The sequence below is a fragment of the Meles meles genome, chromosome 13, assembly GCF_922984935.1.
Source record: "Meles meles chromosome 13, mMelMel3.1 paternal haplotype, whole genome shotgun sequence".
Taxonomy (NCBI): Eukaryota; Metazoa; Chordata; class Mammalia; order Carnivora; family Mustelidae; genus Meles; species Meles meles.
Genome location: NC_060078.1, coordinates 33,774,441 through 33,798,137, shown reverse-complemented (window position 1 = coordinate 33,798,137; position 23,697 = coordinate 33,774,441). Strand labels below are relative to the sequence as shown.

The 23,697-nt window shown below is 40.4% G+C and overlaps 4 protein-coding genes across 12 annotated transcripts in view; 3 read left to right on the top strand and 1 right to left on the bottom strand.

Moving 5' to 3' along the window:
• Positions 1 to 6,347, top strand: part of CFAP70 (cilia and flagella associated protein 70) — a 123,922-nt gene extending 117,575 nt beyond the window's left edge. Inside the window, exons 27-28 of the mRNA XM_046027864.1 lie at positions 4,248 to 4,295; positions 6,068 to 6,347. Coding sequence (XP_045883820.1) covers positions 4,248 to 4,295; positions 6,068 to 6,148 — 129 coding nt within the window. The 3' untranslated portion in view covers positions 6,149 to 6,347. The remainder of the gene's footprint in view (positions 1 to 4,247; positions 4,296 to 6,067) is intronic.
• Positions 6,348 to 8,055: 1,708 nt separating this feature from the next.
• Positions 8,056 to 9,676, top strand: MRPS16 (mitochondrial ribosomal protein S16). Of its 2 annotated transcripts, none has more exons than XM_046026519.1 (3): positions 8,056 to 8,320; positions 8,693 to 8,953; positions 9,433 to 9,676. In XM_046026519.1, exons 1-3 carry the CDS (start codon positions 8,293 to 8,295, stop codon positions 9,564 to 9,566), a joined length of 423 nt encoding a protein of 140 aa, XP_045882475.1. In that variant the 5' UTR covers positions 8,056 to 8,292; the 3' UTR covers positions 9,567 to 9,676. The 2 variants fall into 2 exon arrangements, with proteins under 2 accessions (XP_045882475.1, XP_045882476.1); XM_046026520.1 differs by having other exon boundaries at positions 8,058 to 8,253.
• A 221-nt stretch (positions 9,677 to 9,897) lies between these two features.
• DNAJC9 (DnaJ heat shock protein family (Hsp40) member C9) lies at positions 9,898 to 17,299 on the top strand. The gene is made up of 5 exons (XM_046026518.1): positions 9,898 to 12,129; positions 12,285 to 12,425; positions 12,964 to 13,218; positions 15,500 to 15,586; positions 15,940 to 17,299. Exons 1-5 carry the CDS (start codon positions 11,950 to 11,952, stop codon positions 16,057 to 16,059), a joined length of 783 nt encoding a protein of 260 aa, XP_045882474.1. The 5' UTR covers positions 9,898 to 11,949; the 3' UTR covers positions 16,060 to 17,299.
• An 843-nt stretch (positions 17,300 to 18,142) lies between these two features.
• FAM149B1 (family with sequence similarity 149 member B1) overlaps positions 18,143 to 23,697 on the bottom strand; it is a 78,312-nt gene continuing 72,757 nt past the window's right edge. For all 8 annotated transcript variants that reach the window (XM_046026505.1, XM_046026509.1, XM_046026503.1 and 5 more), the window contains 4 exons: positions 22,774 to 22,894; positions 22,398 to 22,523; positions 19,778 to 19,856; positions 18,143 to 18,508 (listed from right to left, as the gene is read on the bottom strand). In XM_046026505.1, coding sequence (XP_045882461.1) covers positions 18,435 to 18,508; positions 19,778 to 19,856; positions 22,398 to 22,523; positions 22,774 to 22,894 — 400 coding nt within the window. In that variant the 3' untranslated portion in view covers positions 18,143 to 18,434. The remainder of the gene's footprint in view (positions 18,509 to 19,777; positions 19,857 to 22,397; positions 22,524 to 22,773; positions 22,895 to 23,697) is intronic.

Genomic DNA, 23,697 nt, shown 5'->3' with positions numbered 1-23,697 from the left:
ATTAGATAATAGTATTGTATTTATACTAATCTGCTGATTTTGATAATTACACTGCGTTTGTGTAAGACTGTCCTTGAAAACACATACTGAAGTCTAAAATTACATCATTCTGCAATTTATTCTCAAGTGGTTCCAGAAAAGTTAAAATACATGCTTTTACATGTGTGTGTATGTGTACAGAGAGAACTATTTATGTAATCTGTCTTTAACCTGAAATTATGTTGAAAAAATTAAAAGGTAATTCATTAAGATAATGCAAATTAATAACACCATACTACATAATCACTAGAGTGGCTTGAATAAAAAAGACTGACAATACCAAATATTGACAAGGATATGGAGAAACTGGGACCCTCGTACATTGCTGGTGGGGTTGCAAATTAGTACATACACTTTAGAATACAGTTTAGTGGATTCTTGAAAAGTTAAACATTTACTTTCCACATATCCCAGTGATTCCACTTCTCTATATCTAGTTCAGAAAAGTGAACATATGTCCACACAAATGTTCCTCTATTTCATTGCAGCATTTAATAATAAAGACTGGAAACATTCCGAATGTCCATCAGTGAATCAACAAACAAAATGTTGTATATGTACACAATGAAGTACTACTCAGCAATAAAAATGAAATTCTGGGGGCGCCTGGCTGGCTCAGACAGTGGAGCATGGGACTCTTGATCTCAGGGTTGTGAGTTCAAGCCCCATGTTGGATGTGGAGTCTACTCAAGAAAAAAATGAAATTATGATATATGTGACAATATGAATGAACCTCAAAAACATTATGCCAAGTGAAAGAAGCAAAGTTCAATAGATTATATATTATTTTATTCAATTTATATGAATTTGGGGAAACTATTGAGATAAAAATTTATCCCTAGTTCCCTTAGGGCCAAGGATGGGAATTGGGATTGATTGCAAACAGGAATGAAGGAACTTTGGGGGAGTGATAGAAATCTGCTAAAACTGGATTGTGGTGATGGTTGCACATTTGAACCTTAGAATTAGTGAATTTTGTGGTGTGTAAATCAAATCTCAATAAAGCTATTTTAAAGACTATAAAGCCCCCCCAAATGTGGAACAAATGAACTATTCAATAAATACTAATGGAGCAACAGGCTATCCATATGGAAAAAATTAGTTCACATACACACACACATCCAGCTGGTATAAAGGCCTAAATCTTAAAACCTTGGCCTGCTTAGGAGAAAACATAGAGAACACCTCTATAGCCTCAGGATGTGCAAGCTTTCTTATGACCATAAAAGCACTAGTCAGAAATAAAATATCAATAAATTAACAACTTTTTAGCGGGGAGCTTGCTTCCCCCTCTCTCTCTGCCTACTTGTGATCTCTCTCTCTCTCGTCAAATAAATAATAAAATCTTAAAAAAAATAAATTAACAGCTTTAAAATTGGAAACATGCATAACAAAAGACACTAAAAGCTCAAGGACTTTATTATAAATACTTGCAAAATTTATAACTAACAATTATAGTTTATATAATTATATAATATAGCTATTACATAAATATGTCCTACAATAAGGGAAAAGACTTACAAACAATCTGAGAAAAACAGTCACAGAGGCGCCAGGGTGGCTCAGTCACTTAAGCATCAGAGTCTTGATTTTGGCTCAGGTAATGATCTCAGCGTTGTGAAAATGAGCCCTGCTTTGGGCTCTGCACTAGGTGTGGAGCCTACTCGGGATTCTCTCTCACTCCCTCTTCCTCTGCCCCCTGCCTCAAAATAACTTTTAAGATTTTTTGTTTATTTGACAGACAGAGATCACAAGTAGGCAGAGAGGCGGGCAGAGAGGAAGGGAAGCAGGCTCCCTGCTGAGCAGAGAGCCTGATGCGGGCCTGGATCCCAGGACTCTGGGATCATGACCTGAGCTGAAGGCAGAGGCTTTAACCCACTGAGACACCCAGGCGCCGTCAAAATAATTTTTTAAAAAGAAAGAGAAATGGTCACAGGATAGGAATATATAATTTGCCGAAGTAGAAATTGTTAAAGTTAATAACTGTATGAAAAGAAGTTCTGCCTTGGGGCGCCTACGTGGCTCAGTGGGTTAAAGCCTCTGCCTTCGGCTCGGGTCATGATCTCAGGGTCCTGGGATTGAGCCCTGCATCGGGCTCTCTGCTGCACGGGGAGCCTGCTTCTTCCTCTCTGCCTGCCTCTCTGCCTACTTGTGATCCCTCTTTCTGTCAAATAAATAAAATCTTACAAAAAAAAAAAAAAAAAAGAAGTTCTGCCTCACTTGTAATCATGAAAATGCAGTTTAAAATGACAATGTGGGGCACCTGGGTGGCTCAGTGGGTTAAAGCCCCTGCCTTCAGCTCAGGTCATGATCCTAGGGTCCTGGGATTGAGCCCCACAGCGGGCTCTCTGCTCAGCAGGGGGCCTGCTTCCTCCTCGCTCTCTGCCTGACTCTCTGCCTACTTGTGATCTCTGTCAAATAAATAAACAAAATCTTTTTTGAAAATTTAAATAAAATGACAACGTGACAGGGTGTGGCTCAGTTGGTTAAGTGTCTGCCTTTGGCCAAGGTCATGATTCCAGGATGGGATTGAGTGAGCAGGGAGCCCTCTTCTCCCTCTCCCTCTGCCTCTCCCCTGGGCTGGTGTGCTCTCTCTCTGAAATAAACAAAATCTTTTAAAAAAATGACAGTGTGGCAGAAATTCACATCTATCAGATTGGCAAAAATTAGTCTGATATTATCAACATTGATAAGGATTCTCGTAATTGGTAGTGGATATAAATTGGTATGACTACTTTGAAGTGCAATATGGTAGTATTTACCCAAATTCATATCTACAACTTGGCAATTTTATTATCCATATACATTCCTAAGAAAAATACCAGAAGACATATACAACAATGTTTACTGCAGTGTTTTTTCATAATAGCAAAACAAATTGCCACTCTTTTTAAAATCATTTTGACTGTTCCAGATCCTCACATCATTTGGACCTCTGCCTCCCTAAGGCAGAAGTGAAAGGTAATACTGACAGAAAAGGAAGTTGTGCTAGAAAATGAACTGAAATTCATGAACCTCAGGGGGGAAATCTTTGAAGTGTAGATATTATAGGAGAGTCTTTTAAATACTGAAAGTTTTGTGAACAGTAAAAATTTACCATGAACTAGCACTGATCAGGAAATTAGACTAGATATTCACTAGTTTCCTTCTAGCCTGAATATTCTGTAGTTTCCTTATCTATTTAATATTCTGTATTATGCATGTAGTTCCTATTTATGTATTTCTCGTGACATTGCATACTCTAATTTGTTATGCACAAACTTTTAAAGTATAATAGTGAATTCATATTATTCTCATTTAACTCCTAGATTACTCTCATTTAACTCATTTAACTCCTAGAGTGCTTCATTCAAAGAACAACTGGGAGGAATAGTTAGTGTTCTCATCTCATATCCAGATCTGCATGGAAGTAATTCCAGTATCTGCTTTTTCTAATACATAGGATAAAGTATAATAATTAAAAACTTGGACTCTGGAGCCAGGCTGCACTGTTTAAAAACCTAACTCCTCCATTTATTAGCTTCATAACCCTGGGAAATTATTTGTCCTCTCTGTGCTTAGGTTATTTCCACCTGTAAACATAGAATTGTAAATAATAGGTTTTCTCCTAGAGTTGTTTGAGGTTTAGGAATGAAAGTATGTGAAGTGCTTAAAACAATGTAAACAATTAAGACAATGTAAACCACAAAGTATTATATAGATATTATCTATTATTAACAGAATGGCTTCAATCCTGAGAGAAGCATGTAATTCATCTTTAAGCTTTTTTTTTTTTTCATTTTAAAAAATTTTCTTTTTTATTGTAGTATTATTTTTTAATGTAGGCTCCTTGCCCAAGGTGGAGCCCAATGCAGGGCTTAAATTCAGGTCCTTGAGATCAAGACCTAAACTTAAGTGTCAGATGTTTAACCAACTGAGCCACCCAGGTGCTCTTCTTTAAGCTTTTTGAATCAAAGACTGTATGTGTGTGTGTATATATATATTATGTATATATATCATATATATGTATCATATATTATATATTAATATATATTTATATATGTTATATAATCATCTATCACCTTTCATTTTCCTGCTTCCCCTTTGAATTCAGAGGTTCTTAATTAAGAAGGTATGAAGTCCTCTCTTTTGGTAGAAATATTTGTGGCAACATACTTTCCTACCATTATGTTTATGTCATTATCACCAGCTGCTGCTCTTTTTTTCAGGCTGGACGGCAAGTGGAAGCAGAGCAGGCCTATAAGTACACAATGAAGGTACGATGCAGACGCCTCTGCAGTTTGTAGTGTACTGAGCTTGGGCAGTTGGGAAGAAGATGCTGACTTGATTTAGGACTTCAGAGCATTCCGTCATTTCATAATGTGAATATTTTTCTAGAGGCTCTTCTTATCATCTTTGCCATTATCATAGGGCTGCTGGGGGTTTGGAATAACCAAGCCACCCAGGTGTCCCACCCCCCTCCCCCTTTTTAAAAGATCTTATTTGAGAGAAAGAGCAGAGCTAGAGAGAGAGCACAAGTGTGTAGGTGGCGGATGTTTCTACCTCTTTAGAGAATTTGGTTTAATGGAAAGACAGATGGCCAGGGTGTAAGTAGACCTGAATTATGGTCCTAGTTTTACCACCAACTTTACTGTGTTAACTGAGCCTCATTTTCCACATGTACACTGAAGGAATATAGGTCAACAAATTTCGTGTGAAGGGCAAAACAGTATTTTCGGCTTTGTGGGCCAAACGGTCTCTATTGTGTCTATTACCCTCTGCCCTTGTGGTGCAAAAGGAGCCACAGACAACACATAAACAAATGAGCATGGTTATATTTCAAATAAAACTTTACTTAACAAAACAGCAAGCTAGATTTGATTCGTAAGCAGTAATCTGCCCACCCCTGGTCTATTATATTATGAATTACAGTTCATAATTTGTGGCTTAAATAAAGTTTTATTTTTCTCATCTAGTGAAAAGCCCAAGGCTGGTACCGGAGCTCCACAATGTCCCCAGGGACCCAAACTTCCTTTTTCTTTTTTCCAAACTCTATCTTTCTGTTCCACCAATCATAGCATGCAGTTCCCATCCTTCATAGTTTCAAGACAGCCATTGTAGCTCAAACCACCATATACATGTTTCAAGCAAAATAAAGAACAAGAGGGAGGAAAGAACAAGGAGGACATGTTAGCTATTACCCTTCCCTTTAAGAAGCAGTGACTTTATGGGAATAAAAGATATAGCATAGGGAATATGGCCAGTGCTACTGTAATAGTGTTGTGTGGTGACAGATGGTAGCTGTACCTGTGAGCAGTGTAATGTATAGATTTAAAATCACTGTGTTGTACACATGAACCATAGTGTGTCAACTATACTCATAAAAAATAAAGATGTTTAATTCACACGTACATAGCATTTGATGGTAACGAAAATCGTTTCCAGAGAAAAGTATCTACTTTCGGGTGTGGAGAGAGTGCGGGAGAAGCAATGACCTTGGCCTACATTTCACTGGCCACAATTGGTCATAAGGCTACCCCTAGCTCTAACAAAAAAAGGAAATGAAGCTTTTTAGCTGGCTGCATTCCTGCCCTGAAAAGAAATGAAGATTTTGGTAGAAAGAGAGTGGGTATTCAGTAGGCAACTAAATATCTCTACTACACATCTAGAGGCTAAAAATAAATTCAGATCTAGTATCTGTTTTGTGTCTTTGATTCCTGTGACTTGCCAAACTGGAATATTGTAGTCAAGATAGATTGGGTGATAATGTGAATTTTTAAAAAAATACTTTATTATTAAAGTTATTTAACAAAAAATACACAAGTTGTAAATGTTCATATTACTTGAATTTTCATAAAGTGACCATGTCCATGTAATCAGCAATGTTCTGAGGTCTTTTAACGGAGTCACCATGAAATAGGGAATACAGGAAGAGCCCAGTTTCAGGCCAAGAAACTATACTCTTTAACTGTGGCCCAGTAAATGAAGGGCCTCCATATCGGTATATCAGGTATGATATGTATCCTTCCCTTCCTTCCTTCTCACACAGCTGAAACTAAAAGATAAGGCTCTGCTTGCAGAAATCCACATGGTACAGGAGGCAGTTGGCTTTGGAAATCCATCTTTCTGACATCCTTCCAGCTGAAGATCTGTGTGGAACTCTGAGCTCCTTTCCTTCCCAGAGAGATTAAACCCTGGACATTTCACAATATGAGGCCTGGGGATGGAAAGTACCATCCCCATTCCCTTATTTCCATTGGCTAATTTACTGGATGGCTGTTACTGGATATTTTACAGGCTGACAATAAACTGGATGACAATAAAAAATGAAAAAGATTCAAAGTTCATCACTGTGGTTGTGGATTTAATTAAGGTCTACTGAGGTATATATAAAAATATAATTACTTATTTATGTAATTAAGGTAAAGTGGGTTCATTATTAGGGTTGCTGTTAAAAGCTTACCAGGTCATTCCTGGACTGATAAGGCCAACTTCTAAGGTCTCTGGCTAGGTTCACTTTCTGGAACTGTAAGGACCTATTTAGCCAGAGCGCTTCCATCAGTCAAACGATAACTTTGTTGTCTAAAACTTAAACTGTCCCTGCGCCCCTTCCCCCAGGGGACTTACTTAGAAACAAGTCCTGGAAACCAGCCTCAGGTAACAAAGCCCAGATACCAGGGTGGGTCAGGCCAGGTGGAGCCCTCGGATCAGTGGGGGAATGCATACTGTCTCCCTGGCTACCAAGGAGTATGGGCCCCACCCTTTGGGTGCCAATTCTCACCAAGGTGATAGGCTAGGTCAAATGTCTACTATAGGGTAAATTGTAATTCAATTGGTCACTTATGTGTGACCTAACATGACTGTGGAGTTTCCCCTGTGTGTTACAATCTCATTGGCCACCTGTGCGTGGCCAGGCCCAACCACATGGCGCCTTTGCCCTTAAAAGCTAGTCTTGTAAGAGGGGCGGCCCCAAACGTTCGGTTTGATTCTTAATGCTTGGCGGCGAAATAAAGCTTTGCTTGACCTTCGCTTTGTATCAGTCTCGCTCCTTTTAACCATGGACCCATTATTGGGGGACTTATCAGAACTTGGGAATTAAGGCATCAATTTCTAAGGTGGACCTAAAGGAAGACTACTCTGCTGGGTCACTGTATTAGGACAAACACATTAGTTGTAGCCAGACCCTTTGGATCCAGTGGTGAACAGAGCTGAACAGAGAAGTCTGCTGAAGATGGAGGTATTGACTACCTCTAAGCAAGGGTATCTTCATGGATCTAAATCACAAGGGCTCCAAGAAGACTCCATCAACTTTAAAAGATGCAAAACTCTCAACTGAGGCCAGTATTCTAAGACTAAAGATGACAAAGGAACATTTACTTAACTCCTGTCCTGATCACTGCGTAGCAAAACCAGGAATCAAGACTCCTCTTCCTTAATTTTTTAAAGAAAGTGCAGAGAATAGGAGGAAGGTGGGAGAAAGGAGGGAATGTGGGAGGCATATTAATAAACAAGAATAAAACAAACCCTACATTCATTTATAGTCCGCGTGCAGTCTTGGTTCTAACGCTACTTTCTTTAAGAAATCCTCCTGAGGCAACAAGTATCAGGGTCTCTTGTCCTCTGCTCCCCCAGGACTGTGCGCTGTCTACCTCCGTGGGCTCCGGCGTAAACGCAGCATCTGCCCCACGTGACTGTGAGCTTCCTATGGGCAGGACAGCGCCCTTTCAGGTAGGCGTTCTCAGCACTGCCCTTTGGATCTAAACACGTGCTCAAAAGTTCGCTGGAAGAATGGATTTGTGGAACACTTCAGCTCTTCCGGCCACTCCCTGGGATTCTCCCAGTATTCCTCACTCCATCACGAACGCAGAGCCCGGTGCAGGTCGAGAACATCCACACAGCCAGACTGATGCTACCACCCCCAATATACGCGAACTGCAGCGCGCCTTTTTTACGGCAGTTTAAGGTACGTTAGGGTCATGGCGTTGCATTATGGGAAGTGTAGGGGCGGGAAAGCGGAAGGGGCGGGGCAAGCGGAGTCTTCCCTTCCTCCTCAGGGGCGCTAGGGCTTGGGTGGCAAGGTGGTGTGGTCGGGGGTGTTGCGGTGTGTACTTTGCGTTTGTCCTTTGCCCCACCCGAGGCGGTAGAGCTGATTGGTGGCGGGAGGCTGTGCACTTGGAGGCGCGGCAAGTGGCGCACAGGCCTCGGCGCACGTTGGCTGCACCATGGTCCAGCTCAGTGAGTGACCTTCCGGGTGGTCGCGGGGCCGGGGGGCGTATGGGACCCGATGAAGCAGCTCTTCTAGGTGAGCTGGAGACAATCCGAACTTGCAACAGCCACACTACCTTATGTTTGTCCCTTTCCTCGGGTTTTTCTCACTTAATCTTTCCTTAAATTTATGAGACAAATGGCGTTCAGTTTCTAGATAGGCGACTGAGAGTCCGTTGTGGTCACAGAGCTATTAAATGGCAGGCTGGTGTTGAGCGGATTGAGGGGGTAGTCATTTCTGCCTGATGTGCATGAGAGGAGATACCGTCTAAACTGGGTTGACAATAATTGGTTGAATAGAAGCAAGCCACTTTGCCCCTTCAGTTGAGGAAGGGGCTTGTTTTATCTATCTCATTTTGCCCATTTCATGTACTCGGTTCTTGTGTGTTAACAACTTAATTCTCTGCAGCTACTGTCCTGTGCAAAGCCTACCGTGGAGGTCATTTAACCATCCGTCTTGCCCTGAGTGGCTGTACCAACCGGCCTTTCTACCGCATTGTGGCTGCTCACAACAAGTGTCCCAGGGATGGCCGTTTCGTGGAGCAGCTGGGCTCCTATGATCCACTGCCCAACAGTCATGGAGAGAAAATCGTTGCTCTCAACCTAGAACGGATTCGGCATTGGATTGGCTGTGGGGCCCACCTCTCTAAGCCTGTGGAGAAGCTTCTGGGTAACTGAGCTCTAGCCTTACTTCATTGAGGGGATTTTCAGTTGAAGTCACTTTCAGGATGATAAGAGTTAAGAATGATTTTCATTACCTCAGGCTGCTTAGGGCTAGGGTGAAAGCTGAAGTTGTGATCTAATTGTCATTTTGACTGGAGACCCCTTTTGTGGACTCTTATGAGACTTCCTGAGTGAATGGGATTTTGTATTGAAAATGGGAATAGTGTGTCTTGAATGGCTGTCTGTCCATTTATCTTTTTTCAAATAAGGACATTAGCATTAGGAAGTAACATCCACTGTCTCCCAGTAGTAAATGGAGGAGAGGGAGTTGGGGGAAGAGATAAAACAGTTTGGCAAGAGAGGAGCGTGTTTTAAATCCATGCGGTAGGTCAGGACTCTGTTAGACCTCAGCTCTGTGAGGCTAAGTTTCCAGGGAATCATTGGCTTATACCATGTTATAATGAATGGAAATCCTGTTGCTTTTAGGTCTTTCTGGCTTTTTCCCTCTGCATCCCATGACGATCACAAATGCTGAGAGGCTGCGAAGGAAACGGGCACGCGAAGTCCTCTTAGCATCTCAGAAAACAGATACAGAGGCTACAGAAACAAAAATGAGCTGACTTCAATGAGCAAAGCATTGGGGGAAAGGTCAAAGTCCTGTTAAAACACTTATGCAGAGCGCTTAGTTTTATTAGATTTGGAGGTCAATAAATGGGAGTTTTCTGCATCACCCATGCTCTTCTGGACTGTCCTCAGCTGGATTCAGAGAGTAATTTGTTCTTTTTGAAATAGAGCTGGGTCCAGATACTAATGAGCTTTTTTAGTCTTCACTGGGAAAAGACAGTGGCTCTGGGGTGTGTTGGACTTTTGGGTTGCGCCCTGGATCTCTCAGACAACTTTCCAGTCTGCTGCCTTGCAATACTTCCCTGTTTGAAAGCCCCCAGCAAGCCAGTCCATGGTCTGTCTGTGCAATTCCTTCCTTAATCATTTATGGTCAGCCCACTAGCTCAAGAACACAGTTACTTTGTTTGTTTATTTATTTATAGAGTTACTTTTTCTTGTTTGACGTATGATCTCAAATTTACAAAGGAAGATTTTTTTAAAATGAGATTTTAGGCTATAATAGCATACTTTTAGAATGAGAAGAAAGGTAATATTGAAAAGTACCTACATACTTTCTTGACCCTTTAGAGGTAAAGGTTATTCATGAGGATTATTAGGTATCATGAAAGGGGGTAAGATTGTCTCCATTTTATTGAAGAGAGATTGAGGTTCAGATGTGGAAACTTGCCCAACGCCATCTCTTTTTATTTGGGCAGAGCTAAGATTCAGACCCCAATATGCATATCTGGAGAGCTCTTTCCAACACATTATATTGTCTGGCAGGGTGGGTGTGAGATGAGCAAAGATGAAAGGCTTTTCAAAAGTCCACTTAAAAAGCCAGTGATAGAATGAGGCTCAGGTGTCATGAGTTTGGTTAACAAATGACTGGCTGTGCCCCAAGCCTAAAATGTCACATCTGCCTCACCAGAACTGCAGGACAATCACAAGTGTGGATCAGAGGATTTTAGTGTACACTCGGGTGATATAATTTCAAATTCTGGCACAAGACTAGGATATAGAGCTGATAGAGGAGACACTAAAGCCCTATCAGTGTACCAACTTATTTTCTGGGTTTTATATATTGAGAACAATTATCAGCCATCTCATTATGGGGTGAAGAGTCTCCCAGGGTTGTCAGTGGTGGGCGTCCCTGCTTTGAGGGGACTTTGAAGGCAGGGCAGGCTGAGAAGAACGGACTGGATTTGATCATGGATTTGGGAAAGAAAAATGCTATGAAAACCATGGGAACTCTGGAAGTTAAAGAAAATAATACACTCTGGAGAGTTTAAGGTTTTGGGATAAGCTTTAATTGGTAGAGCAGAGAAGAATGATTATGAAAAGTATTGACCAGTAAAGGGAATTGCTGGGAAATGGGTTAAGGTATTATTTTCATCTATTGGGTTTCTGCTAACTCAAGTATTCACTTTATGCCCTGATCTATCCTTCCTCTGTGATTTGTATACACATACTTCTGTGTGAGCACATCCTGTCCCTAATTTCCAGGTTTCCGTAGCTCTAGCCTTACTTTGGATCTGCTGACACAGTTTCACACCATCTCTTAGTTGATTGCATCAGCTTATGTTGTTGTCACCTCAAATCCAACACGCTCAAACCCAGCTCTGCATTAAAAAAAAAAAAAGGAAAGAAAGAAAAGCCTTTGCTTCAGCAACCCTAGTTTTACTCAGTTGAGGGTTTGGGTTATGTTACCTTAACCGAAGTAGAAGTTGATTAGGAACTGGAAGGTGAGTGGGTATGATTCTGTAATAAATATTAGTTTTTAAAAGACCAGTATTTTGTGCTTTTGGTTTACGCATTTTTCTTGCGGGAATTAGGGAAAGTGCTTCCCTAGAAGTTCCAGCCAGTAGGTTGCAAAATTACCGGTTCTTAGAGTTTTGCGTACACTTGTCAGGATCACTGAAAAAGAAATCTATGTAACGATGTTGAACCATGTCAAATCGCCAAAAGCTGGTATTATGCAGTTTTTACTTTAAAAAGGCAAACAAAACAGTAATATGTAGTTTCAATGTAGTATGGACGTGCCATATATTGAATGAACTGCACTGCGACACTGGTGAGAAGATAAGCGCCAGGTTTCTCGAGTAAGGAGTAGAGGGCGTCTGGCACTGGAACCTCCGGTAACCACAGAGGAGGAAGTTCCTGCGGCTGCTGTGGTCTCCACTTAAGTCTTGGCCACACCCTCGCTTTGCAGCTGCCGTAAAGTGCGACGTCGTGCCACGCCTATTCGGCGCTTTTTATGACGCAGTAGCCCGTGGTTTTTTTTTTTGTTTTTTTTTTTGTTTTTTTTTGCGCGGGAAAAGGGGGCAGTCTGGAACTCCAACCCGTGTTGCTGGGGCAGGCAGTTTCTGTGGAGTTGCCGCTCGTCCCCTATCCCTGCCGGCTATGGGGTTACTGGAGCTGTGCGAGGAAGTGTTTGGTACCAACGACCTTTACCGAGTGTTGGGCGTGCGGCGCGAGGCCTCGGACAGCGAGGTCCGACGCGGCTACCACAAGGTGTCCCTGCGGGTGCATCCGGACCGGGTAGGCGAGGACGACAAAGAGGACGCCACCCGCCGCTTCCAGGTGCGCAAGTCCCGGCCCCTCTGGCCGCCTGCATTTTTCTCGCCTCCCAGGCGGAGTGCGCCCAACCGGGCCTGGTGTTTTTCTCGTTTTTATTTCTCGCAGCGCGGTTTCAGCGAGGGATGCGAGGGTGACTTTTTGTTGCTCTTAACCCGCAGATCCTCGGGAAAGTCTATTCTGTTTTAAGCGACAAAGAGCAGAGAGCATTGTACGATGAGCAGGGAACAGTAGACGAAGATTCTGATGTGCTCAGCCAAGATCGGGACTGGGAGACGTATTGGAGGTTACTTTTTAAAAAGGTAGAGGACCCTGGAAATTTCTTTGTGGTGATTCTCTTCATTCAACAAACGTTTACTGAATGCTTTTAAGGTACTGTGCATTTTATGTTGCGTAGGAATGAGGAATTTCTGTTTCATCTTAAAATACACGTATGTGCAAGTATTCTTCGGGAGATAACATATCTTTGAAGAAGAATACGTCTGTTTAACCGTCAAACATACGTACTTTTACTGAAATGGGTCTTTAATTTCCTGTTGTAGAGCAATTGCAGGGGAAAGGTTTAATATTTCATAAGATAATGCTTTATTTTACATATCGACATGTAAGTCTTGAGTTCTGGGAAACTTCCCTTAAATTTTCCTGGTCTGTAGTTCAGTAGTTTGAAGGTTGGAATAGGGAAAACTCTGGAAAAGCTTTGGCATAGAAAGTGTGGTTCCTTGCAACAATTTCAACTGAAGCACCTATTGTACTTGGGACTTTCAGCACCTCACTCTAGTTTTACTCATATACTTTTTATTTAAAATTCTCAGAGTTAAAGCATGTTTCTCATTTGTTTAGATATCTCTGGAAGACATTCAAGCTTTTGAAAAGACATACAAAGGTTCTGAAGAAGAGCTGGCAGATATTAAACAGGCCTATTTGGATTTCAAGGGTGACATGGATCAGATCATGGAGTCTGTGCTGTGTGTGCAATACACAGAAGAACCCAGGATAAGGAACATTATTCAGCAAGCCATTGATGCTGGAGAGATCCCATCCTATAATGCCTTTGTCAAAGAATCGAAGCAAAAGATGAATGCAAGGAAAAGGAGGGTAAGATTTTGAATGCTGTTTTTTTATATGTCAGTTGATTCCAAAAAGAATGTGAGGGTATTTACAAAAATAGAAATATATAAGGTTATTGAGATGAGAGTAAGGGTTAACTCATTTCTTTTCTAATAAAATGAGCATATGAGCTCATTAAGAGAAACTTTTCCCTCCTAGTATGCTCAAGAGGATTTTGCTAGGTGGATTGTTTAATATCATCTTAAAATAACACTGAAATATTCTTTATGTGGGCCTTCTTGTAGCTTTGTCACGGCTTTCCTCAAGAGATAAAGTAACGGAGTTCAGATACATAAGGTGGATAATGGTTCTCACTTGGTTAAAAGACGGGGAGAGGGTGACTAAAACTTTCTTTTTTTTTTTTTTAAAGATTTTATTTATTTATTTAACAGACGAGTAGGCAGAGAGAGAGAGGAGGAGGCAGGCTCCCCGCAGAGCAGAGAGCCCGATGTGGGGCTCGATCCCAGGACCCTGAGATCATGACCTGAGCCAAAGGCAGAGGCTTTAACCCACTGAGCCACCCAGGCGCCCCCTAAAACTTTTTTTTTTTTTAATATTTTATTTATTTGACAGAGAGAAATCACAAGTAGGCAGAGAGGCAGGCAGAGAGAGAGGAGGAAGCAGGCTCCCCACGGAGCAGAGAGCCCAATGTGGGGCTCGATCCCAGGACCCTGGGATCATGACCTGAGCGGAAGGCAGAGGCTTTAACCCACTGAGCCACCCAGGTGCCCCAACTTTTTTTGAACTGTGTCTTATTAATACAGATTTTCTTTTGTTCTTGCCCAGATTGACTCTTGAATTGGACCCAGAATATACATTTCTAAAAAAATGATTTAGTTTATTTTGATGAAAGTGTCTTCCCGAACACACTTGAAGAGAAACCTTGTAGCTTCTGTGGCGTTGGTTAGGATAGGGATGATGGCAGGGAAAAGGAGCTTGAAGACAGCTAAAGTTCTGGGACACAAGCCTTTGTGTCACTGGTCCTTTGGGGAGGACCAGACTGGTACTGAAGTAACCATTGTCTCAACCTGGCTTTCCTAGTGGGAGCTCAGTGGAGAGTAGTGTCATATTTTAGATCTCTGGTGGGTGCCTTATTTTCTGTGGCTGAATTGGAGGTGGAGATAGGTCTGCAGTTTTGATACAAGATACATACAGGAGAAAGCTTGGGTGGGGGTGTGCGTGCATGGAATGTGTATCAAGATTATCATTTTGGGGGTGCATTGCTGACTTAGGCAATAGAGCATCTGACTCTTAATCTCAGGGTTATGAGTTCAAGCCCAACATTGGGCATGGAGCCTGCTTTAGAGAAGTCGTCATTTTGGCTTATAGGCTGCATTTGTTTAGGCCCGCTCTGACAGTTTCAGCTGGTAGTCATTTTCTCCAGTGCAACTGAGCACAGCTGTATCCAGTAATAGGATATTAGCTTGAGAAACTTAGAGTTGGGGGCAGGTGGATGGCATAGTTCTTTAGAGAGACTCCAGCAAACCTAGGGAGTGGGTATACAGTTTTAAAAGAATTTAATGCAAGGACTCAAAGTAGACAGTGAAAATACTTTTTATTGGAATAACAAAATCCTAATGTGTCAGCATTCCAGTATTAAGAGTGTTCATTGCTATTTAGAAAATTGACTGGGGTTTGGGACCTATTATAGTGTTGTTGCCCTAAAGGAACAAAGTCATTAACCTTTCCCAAGGTATTCTCCCCCCCCCCCCCCCAAGGTATTCTTATGGTATTTTGGAATCAGTGCCATGGGAAAATTTGGCAGAAGGTGGCTTTGAAATTAGGTAAAGAAAGGTTAAAACTGAATTTGTTAGTGTTTATTCTGACTACTTGGGAATTTAAAACCAGGGTTACTACTCAAGGCTGCCACCAAGTCACATGTAGTTAAAAAGTAGGTTTCCAGAGGAGAGGAATTCGAGATGCCTGTAATCTGGGCAACATTTTTGAAGACATCCTTGATTAAATGACCTTTCCTTGCTCTCCTAGCATTTTGTTTTTATTCTTACAGCATGGTTTATGAATACTAAACTACTTGCTACCCCTAGCTAGTAAAAATGGGGAAAACTCAGAAATGCTTATTGGAATCAGAGGATCTACTGCACGCTGTCAGCAGTGTTTTCTTTTAATGAATGACATATTTATGTAATTGTCTTGTTTTAATCTATGTATCCGTCAAATTGAAAGGTTCATAGATTTGCTTTTGGGAAAGAGGGTATATTTTTAGTATATGCTAGGTTGCCATGGAGTCTAATGTGAGTTTCTGATTTAGGCTCAGGAAGAGGCTAAAGAAGCAGAAATAAGCAGGAAGGAACTGGGCCTTGATGAAGGAGTAGATAACTTGAAATCAATCATTCAGGTAAGCCTGGCAGGTGTTTTTGAAGGTTGTTGCTACTTTTTTCATGTTCTGATCCCTACTGCTGATACCTTCTTCCTAGTGTATAGTGTTGTATTTTGTTTTCTTCTTTAAAAACAAGTCATATACTATATTTTCATCCTTTTAAAGTGCGTCATTTAGTGGCTGTTAAGCATATTCATCAAATTGTAGAACAGCACTAATAACAGAACATTTTTGTCACCCTAAAAAGAAGCTCGTTGCTCATTAGTTGTCATTCCCCGTTCTCCCTTCCACCAGCCTCTGGCAAGCACTGTGTATTTTTGTCTCTGGATAGCCTTGTGTTTTGAAAGCTTGTGTTTTAACTTCTTAAACAGAGCAGACAAAAGGATCGGCAAAAAGAAATGGACAATTTTCTGGCTCAAATGGAAGCAAAGTACTGCAAACCTTCCAAAAGAGGAGGGAAAAAAACGCCTCTCAAGAAAGAAAAGAAATAATGGAATTTTCTCTTCAAAAGTCCTTAGGTGTTAATTGGTGCCATTGTAGCCAAGATACAGTCAAGATTTGAAGAAAGAAGTTAACGCTGCTCTTGAGAAAAGCTGTCCTTCGAGCCTAAATAAATAATTCAGCTCGACTCTGTAAACCAAGCAGAATCTCTCAACCTGATTTTAGTAATCCTAGAAATCCCCTGACATTCTTTGAGGTCCTGCATGAAGGAATTTGGAGATTTTTGTGGGAATGGGGGAGAGTGATGTACTTCCTGGCAGTGCTTGCATCTGTGATCTTCTATACAAAGAACTCGTATCTAGAATGTGGGTCTGTCCCCTATTGCCTTTAGCCGTTCTTTTGCCGCACGAGTGTGCACACAGCCGCAGAGTATTCGGAGTGACGTGTATGATACTAGAACAGTAACTCTGCCTAGCTAGAATGCTTTCAGAACACTTGGTGGACATCTGTCTTTCAAGTATTTGCCAATTTGCTTTCAGGCTTAATGTTCTTGAATAGATCCTCTCTCCTTTTTGTTTTACTCAGCCAGGTTTTGTACCCTGCTAGAAGTATAGGAGAAAACAGATGTTGAGGTTACTTCAAGCATCTTTGTAAGACTTGTACGTGATGAAATAAACAAGTTAAATATGACTGTTAAGTTCTGGGGCCTTTTAAATGATCCCAGTGATCATTTAAACTATGATCTAGGAAAACTAGTGTTGAGAGAAGAGAGAAGAAAAGTAACCAAGTTAGCTTTATAGTAGGTAGCTAGATTTAAGTAATAGAAAGAAGTGTCCTGCCTGTAACTGTTGAATGTCTGTCCTTAGGCAGGTCGCAGATCTTGTTTGAACTTGTTTCCTCATCTGTGAAAGGGTGAAGGAGTTGGGCTAAATGACTTCCTAGGGGTTCCTTCTGATTCTCTTAACTTTGAAAGGCAGGACATCTCGATCCAGTGGTTTGTTATGCACTCATGTATTGATTTGTGAGAATAGTGTCGAGATGTTTACTTATATTTAGTCAAATTGGTATGTACTTTTCGGAATATATGGACATTTTTTTGGCAACTGATAACTTAAAGTCTCTGAGTTATAGACTCTTATGCATATGGTATTGAATACATAACAACCCTTCTGTTACTGAGTTTTATGTATGATAATTAATCTGAGGTAAGCATATGACACATTTTTAGTTTGTGATTACAAACAAGTTAAAAAATACTCTTTAATTGTATTAAAATATAATTTAACGCAGGTTATTTGAAGCATCTGTCTTCATATGATAGCACTAGTACACTTCGATAAAATAAAAATTACCCCTATTTATGATCTTTCGAATTTATCCCCTCTAAAGATTTACAGTAAGATCTAAAACTGGTATCATCAAAATTAAAGTTCAGTGAAATTTAAATAAAATAAATTTAAGCCATAGTTAAAACCACTGCTGCATTTATGAGTGTCCTCCCAAAAAGGTCCGTGGTGAAGTCAGAAGAATGCTGAAGTTCTGTACTTCTGGTCTTAGGATATGTTTATGCTAAACTAATTACCAGAGTTTCTGAAATACTGAGGTACTGCTGGCTCACTAATAGGTTCTATAAATTTTTGAAGTCTGCTTAGAGTTTAAGTAGAAAATCAGTAAGGTGAGTATAACAGTTAAAAAAAAAAAATATATATATATATATATATGACAACTGAGGTCCTTTAAGAAGAAAAGAAGCATAGTCTAGTAGGAAGCAGGCCTTGTGAGGCTGAGCTGTCCTATCTGAAAATATATATACATTATGACTTATATGAGTTAGTTTATACCGATGCTCCACATTTATGTCTTTACTTAGCCTTTCCATATCTCTTTGCCTATAAGATTGGACATCTAAAGAGAAAGCTTTAGGAATGACACCTGTTTGATGAGTAACTCAGATTTTTGACAGCTTTGTCTCCTAAAACTGCCTTAAAAATGAGTGCAACTCTCCAGAAATTCATACAAGCAGAAGTATTGTGAGGCTGGTGATAATGTTATCAAACTATTATTTGCTTTTTGTGTATGTATAGTCTCATAGAATCCTATAGTAATTGAGCTGATCATTGTTAACAGACAACATGAGATTTGGGGATAATAATTCATTTGTTACATCTTTGGGTACAAATTTTAAGTCCAGTGGAATAGGTTAACTTAGGCTGAAAGAAGACAGGAACTGGAGAGAGAAACAGTACCCATGTAATCTTTGGCGGATCCTCTTTTTTTTCTCAGTTATACCAGATTAACACTTCATGAAGACGGTTTTATGTGGTCTCTTGTATACAAGCTTTGTGTCACAAGATGACGGCACACTGATTCATGAAATTTTCTCACGTTGTTCCCTGCAGCCTGAAGCAGTTTCTTCTCATTTCCCCTATGGTCCCTGCCTGTTTCTAGAGACTGGTCCGCCTCTGTTTTGAGATTTTGTAGACCCATGTAACTGAGGACCTGTCAGACAAAGATGACATCATAGAGTAACATTAGTAGACATTCTAGATTTGGTAATCTCAAGTTCATATTTAAGGGCTTTTCTGCTTCAATTATCAGTTGGACTTAAGTTTGAAGACTGGGACTAAGTGATAAAGTATATATTCATCCAGGCAATAAAAACCACATTTGCATTATTTTATCATGTAAAACCAGAAAAACCATTAAGATACGAAATCTAGTTTTAGAGAAGAGGCCACTGGGTGCCTGGGTGGCTTAGTCATTTAAGCGTCTGCCTTCGGCCCAGGTCATGGTCCCAGGGACCTGGGATTGATCCCTAATATGGGCTCTGCTCAGTGGGGTGTCGCTTCTCTGCCCTTCCTTGTACGCGCATGCCTGCGCTCTCTCTCAGATAAATCTTTAAAAAACAAAAACAAAAACAAAAACCATTAGAGAAGAGGCTACTAATTAGAAAGGACTAACTTGTCTGTCTGAAATGTTACAACTGTCAACAAGGTTGAATGTAGTAACTCTAGCTCAGAGGCAGCATTGCTTCTGTATGAGGACTAATCCAAGAAAGAATCCATGGAAAGCATTCAGAGACTACCAAACAATGCTAACAGGAAATGAACAAGAGAATTCACTTGGATGACAGAGATGGTTTGAGGCAGATTACTTTTGATTACTCTTCTTAACAGGAAAACATTTCAACTGCCCAATACTTTTGCTTTCACCTACAACATAAAAATGACCCTGATGGTTGTGAATATATTTATAGGAAGAATTAAGATATCCTTAAGTTTTCTCCCCTTCTATGAAAATATAATCTATAGAATATGACTTAGAAATCAAAACATAATGGGATGGACTCAGACTCCGCATGTCTTGATATTTTTGAATTTCTTTTTTTTACCTCGGCCTAGTAGGTTAACTGACCGAAGCAGTTTATTCTATAGCGCTATGGTTTTTGCTACGTAATAAAATCCATGCAGTGTTCGAATGTTATAAACATGACTTATTTAGCATAAACTTTTTAGATTGGAAAAAAAAAGTAGTTTACTTTGCCAGAGTGGTGAGAAGTTAATGTATATATCTGGAACTTGGCTCTGAGCAATAGAGGTCTCCTCTGTTTCTCTTATTATCCCATTTCCAAAAGGAATTTGAGGTGATTTACAAAGATGTAGGGAAACAAAATACGATAAAATCTAGAAGAAGGGAAAATAAACATAGAAAACAAAGGCAATGTCTTAACATAGGCACGTCATAGTAAAATAAGAGCCGTGGTCCCACCTGTCACTGCAGATCCTCTACCAGGTCGGGCCTGATGAGGATACTCAACAGCACACGAATGATGATACTGTGTATCTGGCTGCAAAAGAGAAAAGATGACACACTTCTTATGATGTGACTTCTCCCAAAGGATAATGTGTTAGTAGGTTTACAGGGAAAACCTTGAAACCAGACAACCATATAAATGGCATTGTCTGACAGTCTGAGTTTGCTGAATGCATTCTTTTTTTTTCAAGTAAAAAATTCCAAGTCAGAGGCCCACAGATCTATTTGTTAACATGTAAAAAATGTTTAGGTTCTTTTTTTAACTTCAAGTTCTAAACTTAACTAATATGCCTTTAAGAAAATCTTAGCACTTAAAAAAGTCCATATGGTTTAATATTTTTTAAGTATAATTTGCTGCCAAGGGAATTTTATCTAATTAGACTGCTGACTGTTTAAAACAACAGAATGGAGCCTTTTCAGTAACCTTGAAACACCCATGACTTTACCTCCATACTTGAGATGGGACTCTCAACATGAAACATTTCAAAATTACCTCAAGGAATTTAAAGATTTTTAGACATGACTAAAATACTGAAACGCAAATACCAAAAAAAGCTGTCAGTGCCATTCCGCTGGTGCTTCTGGAATAAAGAACATCCCTCTCTATTCCCTGCCAGAGCACTGCCGTCAAGAGATCTCAGGAATTTTTTCTGGTGAAGCCCCATGTTTTTTTTTTTTTTAAATTGGGGTCACCAAACTTAAAGTAGGGGACCAGACAGTAGATATTTTAGGCTTTGTGGCACATACTGTTGCGGCTATTCAACTCTGCTGTCGTAGTGGGAAAGCAGTCCTAGACAGTATATAATGAGTATGGCAGCTCTACTCTAATAAAACCCGATGTACAGAAACAGGCCATTTTTGTGGGAAGCCAAATGGCCCATAACAGTTGCTTGCTGACTCCTCTTTGAGATGAGAACACCAAAGAGCAGAGTGCTAGTCTGAAAGTGCCAAGCCAGGGACCCGGATCTGGTGTGCTGAGTTACACTGAGCTACCAGCTCATCTCCCTTTGCATGACAGCACATTGGGAGAGAACTAGCTAAGGTACGAAATTCTTACTTTATTGTTATAAACATCAGGGAAAAAAAAGAAACTGAAATGACTTCATCTGTTTAGTTTAATTGCTAAGGCAACCAAAAATTAAATATTTTATAGGGAATCTAGCTGTAGAATATAATCATCAAACACTGCGTAGCAAATGCTCTGAATCAAATTATGAGACAATTAAAAGAGGTTTTCAGACTTCCTAGGATTCATGTAGAGTAAGAATCAGCAATGCTCGTGTTTCTCTTTAGCTTCTGTTTTTGTTAATCTCTCCCTAAGTAAAGCATCTTGAGGTTTGTTGAGTAGTGTCCCCCACCCCCTACCCCTGCCAAAATTTATGTCTGCCTGGAACGCGTGAATATGACTTTATTTGGAAATAGGATCTTTGCAGATGTAGTCAAGATAAGATGAGGTCATATTACATTAGGGTCAGCCATAAATTCAGTGATGCGTATCTTTATAAGAGGGAAATTTGGACACAGAGACACGCAGGGAAGAAGGCTGTTTGAAGGCAGAGGCGGAAATTGGGAGTGATGTGGCTGCAGACCAAGGAGTACCAAGAATTGCTGGCGACCACCAGTCTAGAAGAGCTTAAAAAAAAACATCCTTCCCTACAGCCTGAAGAGGGAACATGGTTCTGCTGACACCTTGACTGGACTTCTAAGCTCTGGAACTGATAGAATAAGTTTCTGTTGTTTTAAGCCACCCAGTCTGTGGTGATTTGTTATGGTAGCCCTGGGAAACTAATAGACCATCTCATTAATTTGTTCTCACCGCTCTTAATGGAGAATTGTATAGTGCTTGAGGCTGATACAATACAAGGCTTATAAGTCGGAATAAGTGGGCTTCAGATATCACCATCCTGAAAAGTGGCATAGGATTTGAGGCCCCTGGCCCCTGGCTCCTGGACACTGCAAGTGGCTCCAGTTCCCCAGGCTCTTCAAATGCTCCCCACAAAGCAGATGCGGTGGGGCTGAGTGGCTGGCCTATAACTGGGTAAGGTCAGTGCAGGACCACCAACCTCCCAACTAAGCTTTTTCTAGTACTTGGCTTAAAAGTAAAAGGGCCAGTAAATGCACATTAAATGGTAAGGTGATGGGAGCATCTCAACACCAATTTAAAAAAATGTCATGACTTGCCATCCATCAGACCACATCATAATCTGATAGCACTTTTGCTGTAACTCCCTAAGAGCAGTGTGAGAGGAGCTATGCTGATTTTGATGTATTGGAGTTTAACATTTTTTTGCTTATTCTCAGAAATATCTAATAATTTAATATTTAACAATTTAAATTGCTTAAAATTTGTGACTTACGTATAAAGCATTTTACCTTATTACCTTTTAAAATTCTATTTGAATGTCAGAGGCCAGTTAGAATTTCAATAAAATGTACTTACAATGCTCTTTTTATGGTTAAGAGCCTCTGCTTTTATTCTTAGAGTTGATTAAGGGACTATGTGAAATTTTAAGTCTGCCAAACTAGTTTTTTTCATTCCCCAACTGTCAAGACCATAGAGGAAGTATGTCACTACCAAAAATGATTGAGTTGTATTGGGCCTGGAGAAGAAGTCAGGTAGAAGGAGCCTCTCCTGGGGCTGCTGATGGTTAGGCTCATCCACCACCGCACTTCGAGCTCGACTGGAGTCGCCGTGGGTTTTCTGCAGGGAAGGCAAGGATTACAGAAACTGTTAAAGCAATTTGTAGTGCGAGCCATGCATGTCCTACATCAACCCAAGTAGGCATGGTAACTGTAGGCCAAGCAGCTCCAGTTCGGTTGTCATAAAGTTAGGATTCAGTTTGTACTCTTGAGAAAATATAGTATAAATTAATTCCAGAACAGGGATCCTGCAGAATTACTGTCCATGAGGTTTTGCAAGCATATGGAAAGGCAACAGGAGAAACACATACCATTTGTCTTTGTGGCCCCACGGTGCCCAAGTGTTCCACGTCAGCTGTGCCAATAGGGGGCAGCAGATTGTTTCGGCTCAGGGGCATTGGTGAGGGAGAGAGCGAGTCAGCGGCTACTGGGCTGCAGATCCCACCAGCAAACACCAAGATATGAAAGGATAAAGTTATAACAATAGAAACAAACTGATTAGAATCAAATAAATGAGGGAGATGAGTTTAATGTCATGCACAGAATGCTTCCTATGTTTTTTTTTATTTTTTTTAATTTTGCTTCCTATGTTTTTAAGTAAAGCAATCTCAGTGAAAGGATTTTGGAAAATCAAGAGTTGAGGAGTTGGTTTTCATAGTATTTGCTGATTTGTGTTGAAACTTTATCCTGGGCACATAGCAGAAGTCGACCCTTTGTCTCACAGAGAGCTGGTGTTATACTATTTTGGTTTTAACCTATTACGGATTTGTAATTTCACATCTGGTGGAATTCACAGTTCTGGGCCTTTTGGTTGTCCTTTTCACTAGTAACAGTAGTCATTCCTTATCCATTGTTTTGTTTTCCATGATTTCAGTTACCCATGGTCACTGGGGTCCAGAAGTCGATGATTCTTATTCTGATGTATTGTCAGAAGGTCACTGTAGCCTAATGCTGCCTCACAGTGCCTCCATTGTTAACCTCACTTCATCTCATCCCGTAGACATTCTGTCGTCTCACATCATGACAAGAAGAAGGGTGAGTGTAATACAGTGAGATATGAGAGAGACATTCACATAAATTTTATTCCAGTATACTATTAAAATTGTTCCACTTTATTATTATTAGTCTCCTACCATACCTAATTTAGAGGTTAGACTTTATCATAGGTATGTATCTATAAGAAAAAACAGTATATAAAAGGTTTGGTACTGTCTGCTGTTTCAGGCTCCGTGGAG

What these genes read in the sequence shown, in the direction of transcription:
- DNAJC9 (XM_046026518.1), top strand. Translation starts at nt 11,950, where the DNA reads ATGGGGTTACTGGAGCTGTGCGAGGAAGTGTTTGGTACCAACGACCTT. An exon ending in GGAGGTTACTTTTTAAAAAG is followed by an intron (nt 12,426 to 12,963) that starts GTAGAGGACCCT and finishes TCATTTGTTTAG; the next exon opens with ATATCTCTGGAAGACATTCA. An exon ending in ACTTGAAATCAATCATTCAG is followed by an intron (nt 15,587 to 15,939) that starts GTAAGCCTGGCA and finishes CTTCTTAAACAG; the next exon opens with AGCAGACAAAAGGATCGGCA.
- MRPS16 (XM_046026519.1), top strand. Translation starts at nt 8,293, where the DNA reads ATGGGACCCGATGAAGCAGCTCTTCTAG. An exon ending in CGATGAAGCAGCTCTTCTAG is followed by an intron (nt 8,321 to 8,692) that starts GTGAGCTGGAGA and finishes AATTCTCTGCAG; the next exon opens with CTACTGTCCTGTGCAAAGCC. An exon ending in GCCTGTGGAGAAGCTTCTGG is followed by an intron (nt 8,954 to 9,432) that starts GTAACTGAGCTC and finishes TGTTGCTTTTAG; the next exon opens with GTCTTTCTGGCTTTTTCCCT.